Source organism: Peromyscus maniculatus, chromosome 1 (genome assembly GCF_049852395.1).
Source record: "Peromyscus maniculatus bairdii isolate BWxNUB_F1_BW_parent chromosome 1, HU_Pman_BW_mat_3.1, whole genome shotgun sequence".
In the NCBI taxonomy this organism is placed as follows: domain Eukaryota; kingdom Metazoa; phylum Chordata; class Mammalia; order Rodentia; family Cricetidae; genus Peromyscus; species Peromyscus maniculatus.
The window spans coordinates 61,123,330-61,147,266 of record NC_134852.1 but is presented as its reverse complement, the minus strand read 5'-3'; the positions used below and the strand labels follow the sequence as shown (position 1 = coordinate 61,147,266).

At 40.3% G+C, this 23,937-nt stretch overlaps 1 protein-coding gene across 2 annotated transcripts; it reads right to left on the bottom strand.

The window, feature by feature from the left end:
- Positions 1–12,014: 12,014 nt before the first annotated feature.
- On the bottom strand, positions 12,015–19,464 carry LOC102920508 (mas-related G-protein coupled receptor member B2-like). 2 transcript variants are annotated; one of them, XM_076543472.1, is made up of 3 exons: positions 18,943–19,464; positions 14,306–14,575; positions 12,015–13,696 (listed from the first exon to the last, which is right to left on the bottom strand). In XM_076543472.1, exons 1-3 carry the CDS (start codon positions 18,951–18,953, stop codon positions 13,570–13,572), a joined length of 408 nt encoding a protein of 135 aa, XP_076399587.1. In that variant the 5' UTR covers positions 18,954–19,464; the 3' UTR covers positions 12,015–13,569. The 2 variants fall into 2 exon arrangements, with proteins under 2 accessions (XP_076399587.1, XP_076399581.1); XM_076543466.1 differs by having other exon boundaries at positions 12,015–14,575; positions 18,943–19,455.
- Positions 19,465–23,937: the final 4,473 nt, after the last annotated feature.

Sequence of the window (23,937 nt, the reverse complement as noted above, 5' to 3'; positions counted from 1 at the left end):
CCTGTTAGTTTCAGTTGAAACAAGAGCCTAGCTATTAAGCTAGTCTAGGTATCCATCTTTTCCCAGGGACTCCCAAGGGCTGGGCATGAAGGCAGGCCACCAAGCAGCATCAATGTGGGTAATAGTGCTTTGAGCTCAGGTCATCACAATTTCAGGGGAAGTGCTTTACCCACTGAGCATCTCCAGAACTATCTAAGAATGTTTTATAAAAGGGGAAATCCACTTCACCTTCTCCATCTTTTTAATATGAATGATTTTTCAGGCAAGAGGATTATTCACTGAGTTTTCGTGTTTGTGATTAGGTTGATTGTTTGGTTGGTTGTCTTCCTTGATAATGAGGGTGTAGTAGGATATGAATTACAGGAAGATTTCATTATCTCCTGCTTCAGCTTTGACATTTCATAGAGCAAATGGGTTAAATTCTCACTCAACATTTCAGTGCATACTAAGGGTCAACTGAAATTAAGTACTGCATACTATCTAAAATACTTTAAATTATTTCTCCCCCCATGTAACATTTTAGTAGATTTGTTTCCTAAATATAGTCACTGCTTGATCTTTACCCTGTCAGAACTATGTGTACATTATGCCTTTCATTATGATATTACTTTTTCCTGATCTTTGTTAAAGGGATATGAAACAAAATGTGAGTGTGTGTTATATATGATATAAAACTGTGCATTGGTAAGGCTTATGTAAAATTTTATTGGTACTTGGAAATAATGGCACTTAAGGAAAATCTGCCTCCAAATGTGAAAGTGAAAAATTCCTGAAGTAACTTGACAAGAATTATAGGAGATGGATGTTTAGATTTTTGGTTCAGAATTAATTGACAGGTTTCTGCATATATCAAATTTCAGTTATGAAAATGCATCAGTGCTTTTTATATCACTTACTTCACTTATTCAAGTAACATTGATTAGCTGGAGGCATGCTGTGAGGCCTGCCTACAGCCAAGAAGACTACCCTTTTAATGAGATAGAAATTGGAATAAATTAAAAGAAGCTCATTAGAAATGGGACAGCTGTTCTGTGTCCATTTAGTGCTGTGCCCTAAGGAAACTGGGCATTTTCTGCTGCTTTCAGGATTCTGTAGAAGAGGAAATTGGTCAACAGCGGGGACAGTGGAAGACCCGGGAGTTGGTGATGCTCATAGAGGGTTGAGTTGAAGCCATAATAAAATAATTCTAGGGACACTGAAGCATATTTGATCAACAAGCGCTGTCTTCTTAAAGCTCAAGAGGATATGTTTTAGCTCATCTATTATGATATCAGGGAGCAAGGAGGAAAGAAAGTAAGAAAATCCTCCACATTTATAAGGGCATTGTCTCTCAAAGCATATCTGTTTACCCAAAGCAGAGACTTTATAACTGCTCCACTGCCTCCCTAGCTCTTCAGGGTTCCTTAAGAAGACCAGCTTTACATTCACCCTCTATACAAGCGTCCTACAAAGGCTTCTGGAAAATCAACTAGAAGGTCTGTCACTGATGAGTTGATAACATAGAGTTAAGAGTCAACACAGAAATAATTGATATTATTGGTACATCTGTTGAGAGGAAATAGAATGGACATGAAGAACAGCCAAAGAATTTGCTCAAATCAGACTCAACCTAGAAAAGTAGGGCACAACAGATTCATGAGAGCCCTTTGCAGATGAGGAAGAGCAGCATCCTGAGCATGAGGGTCACATAAATCCTCTCTTGCAAATCTGCCTGGAACCTCAATGGTCCTGAAGAGCAGAGGCTGCCAAAACCCAGAGAACTAATAAAATAATCAGCCATATGGTTGTGATGAAATAATTAGACAGATGTAATTCATAGCCAAGTGTTTTAAGTAACCGGCCATATCAAGCTCTTACAGGATGCTAAGAAGTAGAGCTATAATGCAGAGCAGAGTAAATGCTACCTGACCAGTGTTTTATGTAGAAAAACTAATCCAAGATGAGATAAAAGACAGACAGGCAATGCTCAGAAGTAATGACACTGTGCATGCTCAGGACTATAGTGTAGGGAAAAAGAAACACAGAGATAGTGAATCTAGACATGAAGACAAGGTGATGGCAAATTTATATAATGACACAACATGAGGTGGAAGTTAGCCCATTAAAGTTTGCCAATTAGACATAGAAGACACCCTTGTCAATGCAGAATCACAGTAGCAGAGAACAGACCATTTCCTGAAAGCCCCACCATGGTGTTGCATTATCACCAAGACAAAAATGAGTCTCCTTATCCTGGGCCCTCTATTCTTGGACAAAATTCCTCTAATGACAATAGAATATTCAGTAGTCCCCCATACTCTACCCCATGTTTTAAGCCACAATATGTCTTGAAAGCAAGATAAAAGTCTGAGCATGCTGAATGCTTCAAGGATATAACTCTGGCCTATCTATGCTTCTGTCATAGAAAAGGGGCAAAAGAAATGGAACTCTCAGTAATGATTGATGGCCACTCTTAGTGACTGGGATGCTCCATCCAAGATACAATAAGGAAATCATGATTGAGATTCATGAATGTAATGTCACCTCTAGCTAAGACAAATTTAGAGATAGCCATACTTCTGAGTATGAAATGGCTATACATACACAAAGACGTTTTATATATTATGTATTGCAACAGCCCATTTCCATGTACAGGTTAGAGTGAATAGTTATGAAATATACCCAACAATAAATAATAGAAGGAAGGAAGGAAGAAAGGAAAGAAGGCAGGAAGGAAGGAAGGAAGGAAGGAAGGAAGGAAGGAAGGAAGGAAGGAAGAAAGAAAGAAAGAAAGAAAGAAAGAAAGAAAGAAAGAAAGAAAGAAAGAAAGAAAGAAAGAAAGAAAGAAAGAAAGAAAGAAAGAGAAAGAAAGAGAGAGAGAGAGAATTCACAAAAGAGAAAAAAGAAGGAACAATGGAGGGAAGGAGGGAGTGAGGAAGGGAACAAGAGGGGGTCTTTTGTATTGGAAAATTTGAGTCAATATCACAAATATTTTTATCAATAAATTGGGTTATTTGAGAAATGATGGCAGAAGTTTCTGTTCCACCAGCAAATAAACACACTGAGGCTTATATTAATTATAAATGCTCATCAAATAGCTCAGACTTATTACTAATTAGCTCTTACAACTTAAATTAACCCATATTTCTTACCGAAGTTCTACCATGTGCCTCATGGCTTATTACCTCATTTTGTACACATCTAGCTTCCTTGAGGTCTGCTGGCATTTCCCCTGACGCTGCCCTTCTTGATCCCAGCATCCTTATTTTGATTGTCCCGCCAATGCTTCCTGCCTGGTTAACAGCCAGTCAGATTTTTATTAAACCAATTTGAGTGACAAATCTTTACAGTGTATAAAAGGATTATTTCATAGCAGAGAAGGTCATATATATAGATAAGCATTTTGGTTATGGTCCTTTCCAATCCTCTATGTCTTCCCTCCCATTCTTGCCAGCCTCAATTTGTCCTCACAGACTTCTTTTTTATACTCATAACTTCTTATTTTGTTTTATGTTTCAGAGTTAAACTAGGATAATCTGTGTGACCACATGTTGGAAACTTTCCATCTCAGCCTAGAAAGCTCCAAGGAGCTCAACAACTAGATACAATAATCTTCCTTTTTCTAGAATCTGATGTCTGCCAATAGGTCAGTGGCAAGTAGCCCGGCCATGTAAGCCCCTTTGCTATCCAAAGCTGACTGTTCTGTGAGCCCAACTTGTGGAGATACAGTGTTAGTAGACACAAATGATGTGATTTACCTTACCATGTCATGCTTATATGATAACATATAAGCATAGCCCTTCTCTCTTTATTCAGTTCTTATATTATTTCAGCCTCCTCTCTGTGATATCCCCTGAGCCTTAAGAGTGTAGTAAAATGCCTTGTTTAGGACTGAATCCTGAAACACCCTTTATTCTGAATAATTTGGAGAGATTAAGGCTGCAGGTAGCATTTGTTTGATTTAGTAAACATCAATATTTGAAGATGTTTTGATGCTGTGTCAAAGGACATAAGAAAGAGTAGTAGGTTCCCACCAAGAGATCAAGACCTGCTCCATCATGGATTCTTGCCCTGATTAATAGGACTGTGTATGGATCTCAATTTTGGAAAGGCCTCAAATCCAACCAGGGAGAAGTTGGTTACTCACATAACAGTCATGCCACTCTTGCACCAAAAGGCACATCTTGCCTGGTAGTTTGAGATTATATTTCATAGAAATCATAACTGGGTAATAAAACCACTCCTCATGATTCCTTCAGTGCAGAGTTCTTGTTCTGTGTACAGAGTTCCTCTTGTTTGCAGATGTGGCTAGTATTGGTCATGAGCATGTCTACCAAGTGTGGAGACGCAGTAGATGGTGCTACTGGGAATCTAGGGTCATGGTTTAGGAATGTGTTCAGTAAGGAACTGTATTTCTGCCACTACTGAGGTATTTAAAGTAAATGTGGGGATGCTGGCTTATGAAGGTAAGGCAAGGCAGTGCCAGGGTAATTACTTAGTGATTTCTATAAAGTCTTATTATAAACCAGCCATTACCTCTCTAGGTGAAGGAAGTGGGGTTTTACTCCCAATATAAATATTGGGGAGGAGAATTCATTAAGGAAACTACTGGAAATGAAAAATAGGCCTATCAGTATGCTGAGTAACACTATTAGAGACAAGATAAACATTCACAAGAAACAAGAGTTTCAGTCTGGTAAGAGTAATGAATCTTTTGATTTGCATTTTCCTGATGACTATGGATGTTGAGCAATTCCTTAAATGTCTTTTGACCATTTGAGCTTCTTCTGTTGAGAATTCTCTGTTTAGCTCTGTAGCCCATGGTTTAAATGGATTGTTTTGTATTTTGATGTCTAGTATCTTGAATTCTTTATATATTTTGGAGATCAGACCTCTGTCAGATGTGGGGTTGCTGAAGATCTTTTCCCATTCCATAGGCAGTCATTGTGTCTTATTTACTGTATCTTTTGCCTTACAAGAGGTCCCCTTTCTTAATTGTTGTTCTCAGTGTCTGTGCTACTGGTGTTATATTTAGGAAGCGATCTCCTGTGCCAATGTGTTCAAGACTACTTCCTACTTTCTCTTCTATTAAGTTCAGTATAACTGGATTTATGTTGATGACTTTGATCCACGTAGAGATGTTGCCAGCTGCCACCATGAGAAGATGTTAAGATACCGGTAAGCCACGAGCCATGTGGCAACTTATAGATTAATAGAAATGGGTTAATATAAGATATAAGAACAGTTAGCAAGAAGCCTGCCATGGTCATAGAGTTTGTAAGCAATATAAGTCTCTGTGTGTTTACTTGTTTGCGTCTGAGTGGCTGTGGGACTGGTGATTGAGAGAGATTTGTCTGCCCATGGGCCAGGCAAGAAAACTCTAGATACACTAGTGACTTAGCAGCACACTTGAAAGTTCTACAACAAGAAGAAGCAAATTCACCCAGGAGAAACAGATGCCAGGAAATAATCAAATCGAGGGCTGAAATCAACAAAATAGAAACAAAGAGAACAATACAAAGAATCAATGAAACGAAGAGTTGGTTCTTTGAGAAAATCAACAAGATAGACAAGCCCTTATCCAAATTAGCCAAACAGCAGAGAGAGAGCATCCAAATTAACAGAATCAGAAATGAAAAAGGAGACATAACAACAGAAGACAAGAAAATCCAGAGAATCTTCAGGTAATACTTCAAAAACCTGTACTCCACTAAATTAGAAAACCTGAAAGAAAAGGACAATTTTCTGGACAGGTACAACATACCAAAGTTAAATCAAGGCCAAATAAACTATTTAAATAGAGCAATAACCCCTAAGGAAATAGGTATGGTAATTAAAAGTCTCCCAACCAACAAAAGCCAGGACCAGATTGTTTAGTAAAGAATTCTACCAGATTTTCAAAGAAGAGCTAATACCAATACTCTTTAAGTTGTTTCATACGATAGAAACAGAAAGAACATTACCAAACTCTTTTTATGAGGCTATAGTTACTGTCATACCCAAACCACACAAAGGTGTAACAAAGAAAGAGAATTATAGACCAATCTCCTTTATGAACATTGATACAAAAATACTCAAGAAAATACTGGCTAACTGAATCCAGGAACACATCAAAAAAAAGTACCAACTATGACCAAGTAGGCTTCATCCCAAATATGTCAATTAAATACACCATATTAAAAAACTGAAAAAAACACATGATAATCTCATTAGATGTTGAAAAAGCCTTTGACAAAATCCAACAGTCCTTCATGATAAAGGTTCTAGAGAGATCAGGAATACAAGGAACATACCTAAACATAATAAAGACAATTTACAGCAAGCCAACAGCCAACATCAAATTAAATGGAGAGAATCTCAAAGCAATTCCACTAAAATTAGGAACAAGACAAGGCTGTCCACTCTTCCCATACTTATTCAATATAGTACTTGAAGTTCTAGCTAGAGCAGTAAGACAACAAAAAAAAAGATCAAGGTGATACAAATTGGAAAGGAAGAAGTCAGATTTTCACTATTTTCAGACAATATGATGTTATACATAACTGACCCAAAAAATTCTATGACAGAACTCCTACAGCTGATAGGTTCCTTCAATAAGGTGGCAGGATACAAGATTAACTAAAAAAAATCAGTAGCCCTCCTATATACAAATAATAAATGGGCTGAGAAAGAAATCAGAGAAACATCACCCTTTACAATAGCCACAAATAATATAAAATACCTTAGGGTAACTCTAACTAAGCAAGTGAAAGACCTATATGATAAGAACTTTAAGTCTCTGAAGAAAGAAATCAAAGAAGATATCAGAAAATGGGAAGAGCTCCCATTCTCATGGATAGGTAGGATTAACATAGTAAAAATGGCAATCTTACCAAAAGCAATCTACAGATACGATGCAATCCCCATCAAAATCACAACACAATTCTTCACAGACTTGGAAAGAACAACACTTAAATTTATTTTTTTTTATTTCAACAGTGCACATCCATTTTTTTATCATTTTTCTTCATTAAGAAATTTTCTACTCACTCTGCATACCACCCACAGATCCCACCTCCTCCCTCTCTCACCCCTCCAGCCCTTTCTCCCAAGCCATCCCACATTCCCACATCTCCCAAGGGGAGTCAGCAGAGCCCAGCACACTGAACTTTATGAACATCCAAGCCTCTCCCCACTGCACCAAAGCTACACAAGGTATCACACCACAGGCACCGGATCCCAAAAGCTTGCCCATGCACCATGGATGGATCCCGGCCTCCGTGCCTGGGTGCCTCCCAAACAGTTCTAACCAAACAACCATCTTCCATATCCAGAGGGCCTAGTCCAGTCCCATGGGGGCTCCACACCCACTAGTCTACAGTTCATGGGTTTCCACATGGCCTGTCATTTCTGCACGGCTTTGCATCATGATCTTGATGTCCCTCGAATGCAGAATCCCTCCTCTCTCTCATCAATTGGATTCCCAGGGCTCAGCCTGGTGCCTGGCCATGTATCTCTGCATCTGCCTCCATCAGTCACTGGACAAAGGCTCTATTATGACAGTTAGGGTATCTGCTAGACATCACCAGAGTAGACCAGTCCAGGCACCCTCTGGATCACTGCTACCAGTCCAAGGTGGGGTCATCCCTGTGGATTCCTTAGAGCCTTCCTGGCACACTGCCTCTTCCTATTCCCATGATGTCCCTATGTTCTCATGCTCCACACCTTGCCCTCCACCCACCCACACCCAATCCACTCATGTAGATCTCATCCACTTCTCCTTTGCTGGGTCATCCATGTGTCCCTCCTAGGGTCTTTCCTTGTTATCCAGCCTCTCTGGAGCTGTGGGTTGCAGTCTGGCCATCCCTTCCCTCACATCTAGCATCCACTTATGAGTGAGTACATACTATGTTTGTCCTTCTGAGTCTGGGTTACCTCACTCAAGATGATAATTTCTAGTTCCATCCATTTGCCTGGAAATTTCATGATATAATTATTGTTCTTTACTGCTGAGTAGTACTCCATTGTGTATTGGTGCCACATTTTTTTATCCATTTTTCAGTTGAGGGGCATCTAGGTTGTTTCCAGGTTCTTGCTAAAAAAATAAATAAATAAAGACACATGGACCAATGGAATGGAATTGATTGAAGACCGTGACATTAATCCACATACCTAAGAACATACAATTTTCAACAAAGAAGCAAAAACAGTACCATGGCAAAAAGAAAGCATTTTCAACAAATGGTACTGGCATAACTGGATGTCAACATGCAGAAGATTGCAAATAGATCCATATGTATCACCATACACAAAACTCAAGTCCAAGTGAATCGAAGACCTCAACATAAATCCATTTACTCTAAACATGATAGAAGAGAAAGTAGGAAGTAGTCTTGAATGCATTGGCACAGGAGATCACTTCCTAATTATAACACTAATAGCACAGACACTGAGAGCAACAACTAATAAATGGGACCTCCTGAAACTGAGAAGCTTTTGTAGAGCAAAGGACACGGTCAATAAGACAAAAGGACAGCATACAGAATGGGAAAAGATCTTCACCAACCCCACATCTGACAGAGGGCTGATCGCCAAAGTACATAAGAACTCAAAAAGCTAGACTTCAAAATACTGAACAATTCGATTAAAAAATGGGCTACAGAGCTAAACAGATAATTCTCAACAGAATCTCAAATGGCTGAAAGACATCAGCATTATTCAGAATAGCAGGAAACAACTTAGATGCTCCTCAACTGAAGAATGGATAAAGAAAATGTGGCACAAATACACAATGGAGTACTACTCAGCAGTAAAAATACAATGATATCATGAAATTTGCAGGCAAATGAATAGGACTAGAAAATATCATCCTGAGTGAGGTAACCCAGACTCAGAAGGACAAACAGTATGTACTCACTCGTAAGTGGATACTAGATGTGAGGGAAGGGATGGCCAGACTGCAACCCACAGCTTTACTAACAGGAAAAGACTCTAGGAGGGACACATGGATGGCCCAGTGAAGGAGAAGTGGATGAGATCTACATGAGCGGACTAGGAGTGGGGGCGGGTAGTGGGCTAGGAGTGGGGCATGAGAACATAGAGAAATGGGAGGGTCAAGCTAGAACAGGTACAGAGTGGGAGGGCAGGAAGGGGGATACCATGATAGATGAGGACATCATGGGAATAGGAAGAGGCAGTGTGCCAGGGAGGCTCTCTGGAATCCACAGGGATGACTCCAAATTCAACTGCTGGCAGCAGTCTAGAGGGTGCCTGGACTGGTCAACTCTGGTGACAGATCTAGTGAATACCCTAACCATCATCACAGAGCCTTTGTCCAGTGACTGATGGAGGCAGATACAGAGATCCATGGCCAGGCACCAGACTGAGCTCCAGGAATCCAATTGATAATAGAGAGGAGGCATTCTGCAGGCAGGGGACATTGAGATCATGATGGGAAGACATGCAGAGATGACAGACCACACTAGTGGAAGCCCATGAGCTGTAAACTAGAGGCTGTGGAGCCACCATGGGACTGGATTAGGACCTCTGGATATGGAAAATGGTTATTTGATTCAAACTGTTTGGGGGGCACCCAGGCACGGGGATTGGGATCCATCTCTGGTGGATGGACAGGCTTTTGGGAGCCCGTGCCTGTGGTGTGATGGGTTGTGCAGTCTTAGTGCAGTTGGGAGGGCCTTGGACCTTCCTCTGCTTAGTGTGCTGGGCTCTGCTGACTCCCCATGGGAGACCTTGATTTGGGGGATGTGGAGATGTGGGGTGGCTTGGGAGGGAAGGCTGGAGGGTGGGAGAAGGGAGGAGGTGGGATCTGTGGGTGGTATGTAGAGTAAGTAGAAAATTTCTTAATGAAAAAAAGTACAAGAAGTCCTAGTCATTAGCTGGACCATGGATAATTTAATGTATATTATGCTATGACGTATAAGATAAGGAGAAAATATACATAATTCATTTACAAGTGGACTGCAAATTAATAGAGAATGACAATATAACAGTTAACAAGTCTTTTGGTGAGTAAGGGACAGAAAAGTAGAAGCATAGGTGAGTAATATTGAGTGATATAAATGTAAGATGAAGTGAACGTCATTGTGTTAGTTCATTTTCTATTGCTGTGACAAGGCACCATGAACAAGGTAACTTTCAAAAGAAAACATTTAATTTGGGAACTCATAGTTCCAGAGGGTTGAAATCCATGATTATCCTGTTGCTGGATCCTAAAGGCTCTCTGGAGGGAGGAGGTGATAAGGTGCAGTGTCAACAACACAGACACCAAGAGTCAGTTGAAGGCAAACTGCAGACTTATTTATTCAATTAACAGGAAAAGCCTCATATACCCTCCTCCCAGCACCCAAGCTGTGTTCCTATCTGGAAGCATGGAATAAGGCAAGCAGGCAAGCATGGAACTGGAGCAATAGTTTACATCTGGTCTCACTTCTGTTCTACAAACATGAAGCAGAGAGATGGAGTGAGAACTAACTGGGAATGGCACAGGTTTTTAAAAACTCAAAAAAACTACCTGAAGTGAAATACCTCCACCAACAAGGCCTCACCCCCATGATCTCTCTCAAAACATTCCATCAGCTTTGGACCAATCATACATTGTCACTCCAAAAGGGAGGAACAGTGAAGAAATGCTAGTCCAAAGCAGGATCAAACTTTGGTAGAGCAAACTCCAAATCCTGTAAATCCATGTCTGATGTCAAAGGGCTGAGATTGATCTCCACTTCCAGCTTTGCTGCCTGCAGTACACCACTCTCCTAAGATGGACCATTCCCTGTAAGACACTCCTAGGCAGATATCCCATGTCTGTGATGTCCCCAAAATCTTGAGGTCTCCAATGTAATCTGGCCTTCACTTACACAGCTTCACACAATGGTCTACATGAGCTTCAATGCAAAGATTCCCCTGCTGAGTGTCTGGTCTCAGTAGTTTTCCTTAACCTCAGAGGTGGATTTTGCAACCTCTCTACTCATGCATCCATCTTGATTAAGCCAATGCCACATACTGATGCTATGAAGTTCTCCTGCATACTTAGGATGGAACCTGGACCCCCTCCTTGAATTACAATTGCATAGGCATTAATTTATTACCAATGTTGACTAAGTTTTCCTTTGTTTTAGGAAAGTCTTTAGGCATTTTCTTTTTATGAATTGGAAGCTTATCTGGGTGGGGTCTTGCTTGAGAACAGATCTCCTTGTATTCCATTTCACACCAGGATTTACTTTCAACTTCTCATCTCTGTGAGCACAAGACTTAGCTCCAACATTAAACTTCCTGGTGCTATTTTGCTCCTCAAATTGTACATTTTGTGATTCTTTTTTTTTTTTTTTTTTGGTTTTTTCGAGACAGGGTTTCTCTGTGTAGCTTTGCACCTTTCCTGGGACTCACTTGGTAGCCCAGGCTGGCCTCGAACTCACAGAGATCCACCTGGCTCTGCCTCCCGAGTGCTGGGATTAAAGGTGTGCACCACCACTGCCCGGCTCATTTTGTAATTCTTTTTGCCATGCTTTCTCTTTTGCATGGTTAACTTACTCCTCTCTGCAAACAAAAGTAGCCAAAACTTTTCAATTTAGCTTCAGGCAGATTCTTAAGACAAGGCACAACCAGCCACATTCTTCACCAAAATATCAAAAGAATGGTCTCTAGCCCATTGTTCCCTTCTGAAACCTCTTGAGTTGACCTTTTATAGTCCTTGGCATTTGCAGCGTTACTGTCTTCCAAGCTCCTACTTGAGGCCCACTTACAGCATTCAACTGATTTCCTACCTCATTGTCCCCAAATCTTCCACATTCCTCCAAAAAGAAGCAAGATCAGCCTCTCACAACAATATCCCACTCCCTGGTACCAACTTATGTCTTAGTTACTTTTCTACTTACCCTGACCAAAGAAGCTTCTAAAAAAAAAATAATTTGGGGGTCATGATTCCAGATAGTTAGTGTCCATGACCATCATGTCAGAAAGCGTGGTGGTCGACCTGCAGGCAGGCATTGCACTGAAGGAATAGTTGACTCCATCCATCTGATCCACAATTGTAAGGCAGAAAGAGAGAGGGGGATAGAAATAAAGTGGGCGTTTAAAACCTTAAAATGAGCCCTCAGTGACATATATCTATCAATGAGGTCTCACCTCTTAATCATTCCCAAACAGCTCCACCAGGTGGAGACCAAGAATTCAAATACATAGCCTTTTAGGGGCCATTGCCATTCAAACCACCACAGTAATAAACAGCATGAGATATCTATGTGATAACAGTGGATTGTCAATAGGACCTTTTCTAAATATGAAGTTTTTGCCACAAGGAGAAAAATGAATATTTACATGAGATGACATATACATTATTTTGTTCAACTGTAACAACCATTTCATAACATGTATACCAATCTTCATGTTTTATTCTTCCAATATGGACTCTAACTTTTATTTCAGAAGAGAAATATGGACAGAACTGACCTCTAAGGCAAAAAATTACAAATGAAGAGGAAATGGAAGTGTAGAGAGGTAAGAGATCTTTCTGTGGCTTGATTGATTCTCAGTCCTGTAGCTACACTCACTTAAGAAAACCTTTTCATTTGTTCCCTTTGGTCTATTCATGTTACCCTTTCTTAATTGTGCTTCAATTGAAATTATCACATATTTCATCTTTAAAATTGAAATCGTATTTTATAGAACATGTTACTAAAACAAGCATAATTCAAGGAATAAATGCTGTGGGCTCCTGGGAATAACATAAATTTGAAACAGGTTTCATTTCAAGGGAACCTAGTCTAAAGAACCTCATTAGAAACTTGTCTTAAGGGACTAGACAGTCAGAGAGAGGGGAATCTTGGCAAAGGTAACAGAGGAAGAAAAAGGACTTGAACATGAAATAATAAGCAAGACATTATGAATGGAACCACAGAGGACAGTCTCCCTCTACCTTCAGATGTGCATGGATGCTAATGGATCTCATTACAAAACATAGCCAGACTCTTCCAATGTGGAAAATGGCAGACACAGTGAACTTTGGGGTGAGGACTCCACTAGGTGATAAGAGATTTAATACAGACTTCTCTTGAGCATGCATATTTGTTTACTAAGCAATTTATATAAGAAAGGCTATAGCTCCACAAATTCCTCAAAACATATAAAAATTAAGAACTGGGATTATAAGTATATCTATTTAACACTTGAAACACTGAAAAACAGTTCTTTTTACAAAGGAAGTTTTGAAAAACATAACATTCCCCTAACCACTATAAATTTCAGTGACTTAAAAAAATACAACCACTTCTTGCTCTTTCTTGAATCTTCAGATGAAGGAGGGATTTGAAACAGTATGTGCAGTCCTTGACTCCAGAGCATTTACAAGGAGCCCCATCTAAAAAGGTGGTGAAACCCTGAGTAAGACAGTTCCAGAAATACTGCGGTCAGTTGTTTGTATAAAAAGTTCTGTGTCATTCATCTTCCACAACGATGATTGTTTTTGTTTTTGTTTTTTTTTAACTGGTTGAGTTCTGGTATCAAACTCAAAAATATTATAAAAATAGCTCAAACATGAAGAAAAATTTCTCTCTCAACACCAATTCTCTTTGACGAGGGCATCTCCCAGTCACTGCACTAGAGTGTTCCCAGTTCTCTGGTCTCTTCTGAGGAACCCCTCTCTCCACCTTCCTCTTCCTCAGGAGCGTCCTGCAAGGCTCTCTGCAGAAACAGCTTGAGAGTATTCCACTGGAACCTGTGGTGCCTGATGGAGCCAACAAAGAAGTAAATGATGGGGTTGGCACAGCTGTTAACACAGGACAGGAGTACTGTCACCTGATAAAAATTACAATTTTTCTCATAATAAACCCAAATCCATTCATAGAGGAACCAGTAGATCCCCATAGGAAGACCAAAGATCAGGAAGAACACCACTGTGAGTATAGTGATTACATAAAGCCTGGTTACAGGAATCCTCTGTGAGCCACAAAAGATCCTCACCAGCAGAGTGAGGCTGGACCCACAAAGAACCACAAATAAAGTAACTGCCCATACAGCCATGATGAAATCAAATACTTGACACCAAAAAAACTCAAAATAATTAAACCATAAGTCATATGCCATCCCATTCAGGAGACTCAACAGCAGGGACAAGGCCCAAAGCAGGGTACATATGACAGCTGATGTGTGCCTTGGGCGTCGGCAGCGATACCAGATGGGCCACATGACAGACAGGCATCGTTCAATGCTAATGGCACTGAGAATGCTCAGGCCAGAAAGATAAGCAAATGTTGACACAACAGGGAAAAGCAAAGGGATGTGAATGGAAATGGAGTAGAAGATGTAAATGATAAAAAGAAGATGATATACTAACTGAAAGCAGAGGAAGAGAAAGTCAGCCACAGCCAGGTTGAGAATGTAGACAGAGAAGGCATTCCTATGCATGTGGAAGCCCAGAAGCCACAGCACCATGGCATTTCCTGCCATCCCAACCAGGGCAAAGATGAGGAAAAGAAAACTCATAGCTTGGTACATAATGACACAATCCAAAAAGTCAGTGTAGATGCTTCCATTTGGTGCTGTGATGGGAGTCTCCCAGGTTGAGATGCTGATATTCTTGTATAGGAAATCTCCAGTAGTGTTTCTGGAACAAAAAAAAATAAAGATATAAGCACATGCAGCATACTTTCTGATTACCAGGACCGCCCTGCTCTGTGGTAATGACTGAACAGGTACATAAGGAGGAAAAACAACATTAAGAAGAGTAAGCAATTTATCAAAACCAATTATTTCTAGAGCCTTAATTTAAATCCAGTTTGTATTTATTTGGGCTATCTACAACCCATGTCCTATACTGATATGAGTAGTTGGCTGTCCCATCTTAACCTGAATTAACACTTGCTGCTAGCACTTGAAACTGAATGTGATTCAACTCCATTAGGAAGTTTAATTGAACCCTAGTTTGCCATACAAGAAAAACACTCTGCTTTTGAGAAAAGGGCATTCTTGCACTCTAATCTGTTTCCAATAGGGCCAGTACAGTGAGTACAACACACTCAGTGTGTTGGGCTGTGTCAGAAAGAAACAGAACTGTGAACCCAAATTTCTTTCTATCCTAAGACTGATTCTTCTCTGATGCAGGAACTTGGAAGCCAGAAGTAGAGTTCTGTGTAAACATCTCAGAGCTGGAAAAGCAGTGAAAGATAATGTTCCACACCCTGAGAGAATATATAACTGCTAATCAAGTGTCACATCCATTCTAATAGAAACCACTGTCTTTGTTTACACCCTTTAAGACTAACGTAGATATCCAGCTAGATACCCCACCTTGGTCTTCTCTGTAGGTACACATAGGCCCCTGATAAGAGATTCCCTCTGCCAAAAATTGTTCTTTGGGATTCCCCCAAAAGTATGTAGTCTATGACCCACTTCAGGACTCAAAAATGGTGAGCAAAACTAAAGGTATGACCAAGAACCAAACTCCAGATGCCCAAGTCCCATAATAAATTTACAAGCAATAGGAAAAACAGTATGTCTTTCCTAAAGATCATGAATCCTGCAACATGTATCATCAAGGAGTACAATAGCTGAAGCTCAAGAAACAGAATTCAAAAGAAGAGTTACAACCATATTCAGGAGGTCAAGGAACTCCAACAGGATTTGAATAAACACCTGAAAGACGTTAAAGAAGACAGGAATAAACACTGGACTGAAGTAAAAACAACACAATTATCCAGCTATACACACAGCGAAGACTACTGTCTAGAAAACATAAAGAACTCAAAGAGTAAAACATCAAGAAAAGAGGCAACACAATCAAAAAATGGACTATAAATCTGAACAGACAAATCCCCAAAGAAGAAATACAAATATCTGCTACCATTTTGAAAAGTATTCAACATCAGTAGCCATCAGGAAAATGCAAGTTAAAGCTTCTTTGAGAGTCTGTCTTATCCCAATCAGAATCGCTATCATCAAGAATCCAAAGAGCAAGAAATGATAATAAAGATATGGAGACAGAGGAATATCCATTTACTGTTGTTGGTGAGAATTAAAACTGAAACTACCACAAGAGAAATCAGTATGATGATTCCTCAGAAAAATGAGATAGAACTGTTATAGTACATGTACTGGCTAGTTTGGTGTCAACTTGACATAAGCAAGCATCCTGGGAGAGGAAGGAGCCTCTACTGAGGAAATTCCTCCATTAGATTAAGCGGCATATAAGCCTGTGGGGCATTTTCTTAGAGATTGATGGAGAAGGGCCCAGCCCACTGTTTGTGGTGCCATCTCTGAGCAGATAGTTCTGGATGCTATAAGAAAGCAGGTTGAGCACACCATAAAGAACAATCCAGTATGTAGCACTCCTCTATAATCTCTGCATCAGCTCCTGCCTCCAGCTTCCTGAGCTGCTTTTGCCCCTGTCTTGACTTCTTTGATAATGAACTGTGATGTGAAAGCAAAAGACAAATGAACAATTCCTCCCCAAGTTGCTTTGGTCATTGTGTTTCATCACAGCAATAGTAATTTTAACTAAGACAGTACCTGATATATCATGCCTTGACATATATCTTAAAGACTTACTATGCTAATAAAAATAATCCTTCACTATCCATGTTAATTGTTGCCATTCTATTCACAATAACTAGGATAGAGAATCATCAAAGATGTTCATCAACTGATGGGTGAAAAATGAAGTAGAGTACACATATATACAGTGGGACATATTTAGCTGTAAACACATGTTATATTTTGCAGATTTTATGAAAATGGCTGGAACTGAAAAAAATTGTATTGAGAGAGAACCCAGGAAGAACAAAACTACAAACGCAACATTATCTGCTCAATTTGTGGATCCTAGCTTCTAATTCTTTGTGATCTCTTTGGATTACTTGTGGAAGCCAGGACACTAGAAAATGTTTTTTGGAAGGAATATGCCTTAATAGTTGCAAAAGAATGGATGTAAGGAAATATGAAAATACAAAGAGGGATATGGGGATAAAAAGAAGGAGGGGAGGGATGGAGAAATAGGGAAATAAGAGTATTAAGAGGGTTAATCAAAGTGAAGGGCACAAAGAAACCTACAATCTTGAAACTGAACTTTAAATTATTATTCTTGAAAAACGAGGTTAAAGGTGCTACATTATGTATTATGTACCTGGAGGAAGCTGCTTTGAGGAGCCATGGGTTGTTAAACAGAATACCCTGCCAGACATGTTTTAACTCTCTATGAGTTGTTGGGCAAAGGGTCACCATAGGAGCCCAAAATAATACAGATTCTTTTCATTCCTTCAGTATTTTTCATCATCACTACATGTTCAGACCCTATTGCTAAAGATACCACACACCTTGATGTACATACATAGAACAAGCTAGTAACAAAGTGGAATCTTCCTCCCTGCTAGAGCTAGCTTTCACAATCCCAGAAGATGCTATGCAGAATCCTGAGGGACAAACCACATCCATGGTCTAAGCCAGTTATGAATCCTGCAATCTATGAGAGCAACTTTCCAGGTAAGAAATGCATATGTTTTCAATAGTGGCAGTATTGTGTTGGGGGAACTAACTGCTTTCTGGTTGGATATGAAGCCCTCTACATATGAAGGAATACTTGCTTTGTGCTAGAAATCAGATCAAACACATAAGATAAGGGGGTCATATGCCCTGTGGTGAAACTGAATTCAGTTGTTGAACTAAATTGACAGCATAGTGCTGCTCTCTGAATATTTATGTTAATACTAGTTAATGGACAATACATTGAGCTCTAATGAGAGAAGCTTCTCTTTCAAGCCAATGGTCATAAAAGAAGAAAATCATTACTAGACATGGTACTAAGATTGGGTAAAAGTTGAGAGTTTCCCCCTAAGAAAGTCATTTATTCCATTTTTCCCTAAAGCTCAGGTAACATTGCAGAAGGAAGAGCAGAAAGAATGTAAGAGGAGAAAAAATAAAGAGTAGAACTTCAAAATGACATCCCCTAGACAAGAAGACACAGTCATTCCAGTCACAGACTCACAGCAGTTTGGAATGAACACATAAATTCCACACAAAAATATTCCAATCAATAGCCAGTCATGGATGAAGGATGGATTCTGGAAAGACTACTGCTCCCAGCTGAATAATTGACATACAACTGATACGAGAAAAGGAGTAATCATTGCCTTCAATTTGGTACTCACTAGTAAACAATCTAGGAGTCAATAGATATTTTAAACCACCAAATGGGCATGCAGAATAAATATTAAAAACCACACTAAATCATGTTCTCAATAAGAAACTGAGAAAGGGAGATCAACAGAGATAGGAGGGATAATTGAGAGTTCAGGACAGTAATCAGCATACACTGTATGCATAAATTAAATGACAAAAAATAAAATTGATCAATATTGAATGACTGGGGAATAGCATGGGAACCCTGCAATTACATTAACAGCCAGTTCTGGGTTCAGATGACTTCTCCTTTACTAACACTTGTTAGTTCCACAACCTTTGCTCCTTTTATGGGTTGGAGATGGGTTCAACATCTCATGTATCTTTTCCTAAATATGTACTTTGTTGATAAATTATACTTAATTGGGTTAGTTGCTCATTTTTATACCATCTGCTTCCTATTGAGACGGAAAGACACAAAAGATGGAAACTTTGCATTTCAGGAAACACAGTGACTGAGGTGCTAACCGAACTGAGTTTTAGAGACAATGCCTGACCCATATGCTGGCCATGTGAGAGAAAATGGCAGAATTCACACAATAGGAGCATGTGTGAATAGATAGGGTGAGAGAAGAATAGGAGAAAGTATAAAGAGAGGGCACTGCCTGGGATCACTGGCTTCAAACCTCCCACACTGCAGTCCGCCAGCCCACAAAGGTGTCATGAAGGACCTTAATGACTCCTATTTCTGCAGAAACACATAGGTTCCTTGGGTTCGCCACCTCTGGTGTAGTTATATAGTCATGGACCAAGAAAAAATGGATAATAGCTTCAGGAAGAATGTCACAAAAGGCATCTCACCTTTCCTCCATTCTTCTTATGGGAGGTGGTAAGCTGGTATGTGGCAAGCAGAAGTGTCCTCTGAGCCGGTCGTCAGTATGAAGCACATCTGTAGTATAAAGACTGTAAAAGAGACTTGTGCTTGAGGAAGGATAATCAAGAGGGGAAGAAAGGCCTGTGGTTTCCTGGACATGGATGTGGGTATATGAGTGTCACTCCTTTGAGTCATGCTCTTCACAAGACTGTTCTCAGTATTTGGCCTGGCTCCCATCTCTTATCCTCTAGCCATGCCAACCCCTATGGCTCCTCTTCCCCATTAGTGCTTGATGTTGCACTTGTTTCTTGCATTCAGGAGGTAAGAAATGTCAAAGAATATGAGCCATTTCAGTATCATTATCTGAGTATCCAGCCTAACTTCTTTTTCTTGCCAGAATGTTTTTATTTAAAAGAAAATTAAGCATAATTCTACTGTATTTCATCAGTGGTGATTATGGTTGTATTTTACATTCAAATTATTCAACAAACATACCACCTAAATAAAAATAACTACAAAAATAAACATGTATTTTTTTAATTTTACTAAAAATTATCTAGGAGAACATACGGATATTTTTTATAATTTTTTATTTAAAAAATTCTCTTTCCTTTTACATACTAACCCCTCCTCCCACTCCTTCCTCTTCTCCTGCTCTCCCCTCACCTACCCCCATCCCATCCTCATAGAGGGTAAGGCCTCCTTTGGGGAGTCAACACAGGTTGGCATACCAAGTTTGAGCTGGTCCTAGCCCCTCCCCACTGCACTAAGGCTGAGTAAGGCATTGCACCATAGGGAACGGGCTTTAAAAAGCCAGTTCTTGAAACAGGAATAAATCCTGGTCCCATTGCCAGGGGAGCCACAAACACATAAAAGCCATGCAACTTTCATTCACATTCAGAAGGGCCAATCTGGTCCCATGTAGGCTCCCCAGCTGTCAGTCCAGAGTCCATGAACTCCCATTTGTTTGGGTCAGCTATTTCTGTGTGTTTTCCCATCATGATTCTGTACTCCCTTGCTCTTACAATCCTTCCTCCCTTTCTTCAACTGAACTCCAGGATTTTGGCCAAGTGCTTGGCAATGGGTCTCTGCATCTGCTTCTATTAGTCACTGGATATAGATTCTGTGATGGCAATTAGGGTAGATACCAATCTGAGTGCATGGAAAAGCTAGTTCAAGCACACATTCTACCACTGCTATGAGTCTTAACTGGGGACAATCTTGTGAGTTCCTAGGGTTTTCCCTAGCTGCAGATTTCTCCCCATTCCCTTAATAGTACACTCTGTCAAAATATCTCTTTCATTGCTCTCCCTCCCTGCCTCTCCCCAATGTTCCCAACTCCCATCACCTCCCATTCTCTCCACTCTATTCCCAGTTCCTGTTTCCCAAGAGAGTTTAACCCTTTCCACTTCCTGCGGTGATCCATGTGTGTTCCTCTTAGTGTCCTCCTCTTTACCTAGCTTCTGGGGTTGCGGATTGTAGAGTGGTTATCCTTTGCTTTACATCTAGCATTCACTTATGAGTGAGTACATATCATGTTTGTCTTTCTGGGTATGGGTTACTTCACTCAGGACGGTTTTTTCTAGTTTCATCCATTTGCCTACAAATTTCATGATGACATTGTTTTTACCACTGTGTAAATGTACCACATTTTCTTTATCCATTCTTCAGTTAAGGGGCATCTAGGTTATTTCCAGATTCTAACTATTATGAATAATGCTGCCATTAACATAGTTGAGCAAATATCCTTGTAGTGTGATTGAGCATCTTTTGAGTATATGCCCAGGAGTGGTATTGCTGGATCTTCAGGTAGGTTGATTCCCAGTTTTCTGAGATACTGCCATAGTGATTTCCAGAGTGGCTGTATAAGATTGCATTCCCAACAGCAGTGAAGGAGTGTTCCCCTTGCTCCACATCCACTTTCTGTGAAGTACCTGGATACAAAATTAACTCAGAAATATCCATAGCCCTCCTGTATATAAAAGGCAAATGGACCAAGAAAGAAATCAGAGAAACAATACCTTTCACAATAGTCTCAGAAAACAAAATAGATTGCAATAACTCTAACTGTGGGGATTTGAAATAAAATGCCCCTCAAAAGGAGTGGCATTATTAGGAAGTGTACCATTGTTGGAGTGGATATGGTTGTGTTGAAGGAAGTGTGTCACTGTAGAGGTAGGCTTTGAGGCCTCCTATATGCTCAAGCCACACTGGATGTCTCAGTTCACTTCTTGTTGCCTGGAGATCAAGAGAGATAACTCTTCACTCATTTTCCAGCACCATGTCTGCCTGCAAGTCTCCATGTCCCACCATGATAACAATGGACTAAACCTTTGAACTCTAAGTCACACAACTAAATGTTTTACTTTATCGGAGTTGCTGTGGTTATATTGTCTCTTCACAGAAATAGAAACTCTAAGACACTAACCAAGCAAATGAAAGACTTGTATAATAAAAACTTTAAGACTTTAAAGATAGAAATTGTAGAATATATCAGAAGGTGGAAAGATCTCCCATGCTCATGGATCAATAGGACTAACATCATAAAAATGGCAATCCCATTAAAAACAAGGAACAGATTTAACACAATTCCCATCAAAATTCCAAAACAATTCTTTACAGAACTTGAAGGACAATTTTCAGTTTCATGTAGAAACAACCCCCCCCACACACACACACACGCAAAACAAGATAGATAAAACAATCCTGAATAACTGAATAAAAAATAATAAAAGAACTGCAAGAGGCTGGATGTATCACCATCCCCTATCTCAAGCTTGCTACTGCACAAAACTCAATGCCAAATGGCTCAAAGACCTCACCATAATGCCAAAGAAACTGAATCTAAAAAAAGAGAGTGTGGAATAGTCTTGAACTTATTGTCACAGGGAAATACTTTCTGAACAGGACACTGGCAGCACCGGCACTAAGAAGAGTCAATATAGGGGGCCTCATGAATCTGAAGAGCTTCTATGTAGTAGGAAAACAGGAGTGGATCTACGTTAACATCCAGCTATGCCACTCTCAGGCATATACCCGAAGTACTCTACACCCTCTGCAAAGACGCTGGCTCAACCCTGCTCATTGCTTCTTTTTTCATAACAGCCAGAAATTGGGAAAAGCATAGTGTCCATTGATGGATGAATGGAAAGGGAAAATGTGGAACATTTACACAATGGAATATTACTGAGCTGTTAAAATAAAATCATGAAATTTCACAGATAAATGAACAGTGCTAGAGAAATATCATTCAGAGTGAGTTAACCAGAACCAAAACACAAATGTGGTATATCTTTTTTTTCCTGTTCTATTCTATGTTTTCTTTAATTTAATTTAATTTTACATATCAGCCATGGATTCCTTGTTCTCACCACTCCCACTCCCATCCCCCACCTTCCCCCCAGTCCACCCCCCATTCCCACTTCCTCCAGGGCAGACTCTCCTGAGGATTGAGTTCAACCTGGTAGATTCAGTCCAGGCAGGTCCAGTCCCCTCCTCCCAGGCTGAGCCAAGTGTCCCTGTATAAGCCCCAGGTTCCAAACAGCCAGCTCATGCAATGAGCACAGGACCCGGTCCCACTGCCTGGATGCCTCCCAAACAGATCAAGCCAATCAACTGTCACACTTATCCAGAGGGCCTGATCCAGTTGGGGGCTCCTCAGCTATTGGTTCATAGTTCATGTGTTTTCATTCGTTTGGTTATTTGTCCCTATGTTTAATCCAACCTTGGTCTCAACAATTCTTTTTTTTTTTTTTTTTTTTTTTTTTTGGTTTTTCGAGACAGGGTTTCTCTGTGTAGCTTTGCGCCTTTCCTGGAACTCACTTGGTAGCCCAGGCTGGCCTCGAACTCACAGAGATCCACCTGGCTCTGCCTCCCGAGTGCTGGGATTAAAGGCGTGCGCCACCACCGCCCGGCTAACAATTCTTACTCATTATAAACCCTCTTCTTTCTCGCCAATTGGACTCCTGGAGTTCTACCTGGGGCCTGGCACTGAATCTCTGCATCTGGTTCCCTCAGTCATTGGATAGGGTTTCTAGCACGGCAATTAGGGTGTTTGGTCATCCTATCACCAGAGTAGGTCAATTCCGGCTGTCTCTCGACCATTGCCAGGAGTCTATTGTGAGGGTATCTTTGTGGATTTCTGTGGGCCTCTCTAACACTTTGCTTCTTCCTATTCTCATGTGGTCTTCATTTATCATGGTCTTTTATTCCTTGTTCTCCCTCTTTGTTCTTGATCCAGCTGGGATCTCCTGCTCCCCTAAGCTCTCTTTCCCTCGACCCTCGACCTTCATTACCCCCACTCACATCCAGGTTGTTCATGTAGATCTTATCTGTTTCTCTGTCACAGGGCAATCCCTGTGTCTTTCTTAGGGTCCTGTTTTCTAGGTAGCCTCCCTGGTGTTGTGAGTAGCAGTCTAGTCATCTTTGTTTTACATCTAATATCCTCCTATGAGTGAGTACATACCATGTTTGTCTTTCTGAGTCTGGGTTACCTCACTCAGGATGACTTTTTCTAGATCCATCCATTTGCCTGCAAACCTAATGATGTCATTGTTTTTCTCTACTGAGTGGTATTCCATTGTGTATATGTACCACATTTTCTTTCTCCATTTTCCAGTTGAATGGCATCTAGGTTGTTTCCAGGTTCTGGCAATTACAAACAATGCTGATATGAACATACCTGGGCAAGTGATCTTGTGGTATGATTGAGCATTCCTTGAGTATATGCCCAAGAGTGGTATAGCTGGATCTTGGAGGAGATTGATTACCAATTTTCGAAGAAAGTGCCATATTGATTTCCAAAGTGGTTGTACAAGCTTGCATTCCCACCAGCAGTGGAGGAGAGTTCCCCTAGCTCCGCATCCTATCCAGCATAAGGTGTCTTTAGTGTTTTTGATCATAGCCATTCTGACAGGTGTAAGATGGTATCTCAGAGCTGTTTTGATTTGCATTTCCCTGGTGACTAGGGATGTTGAGCAATT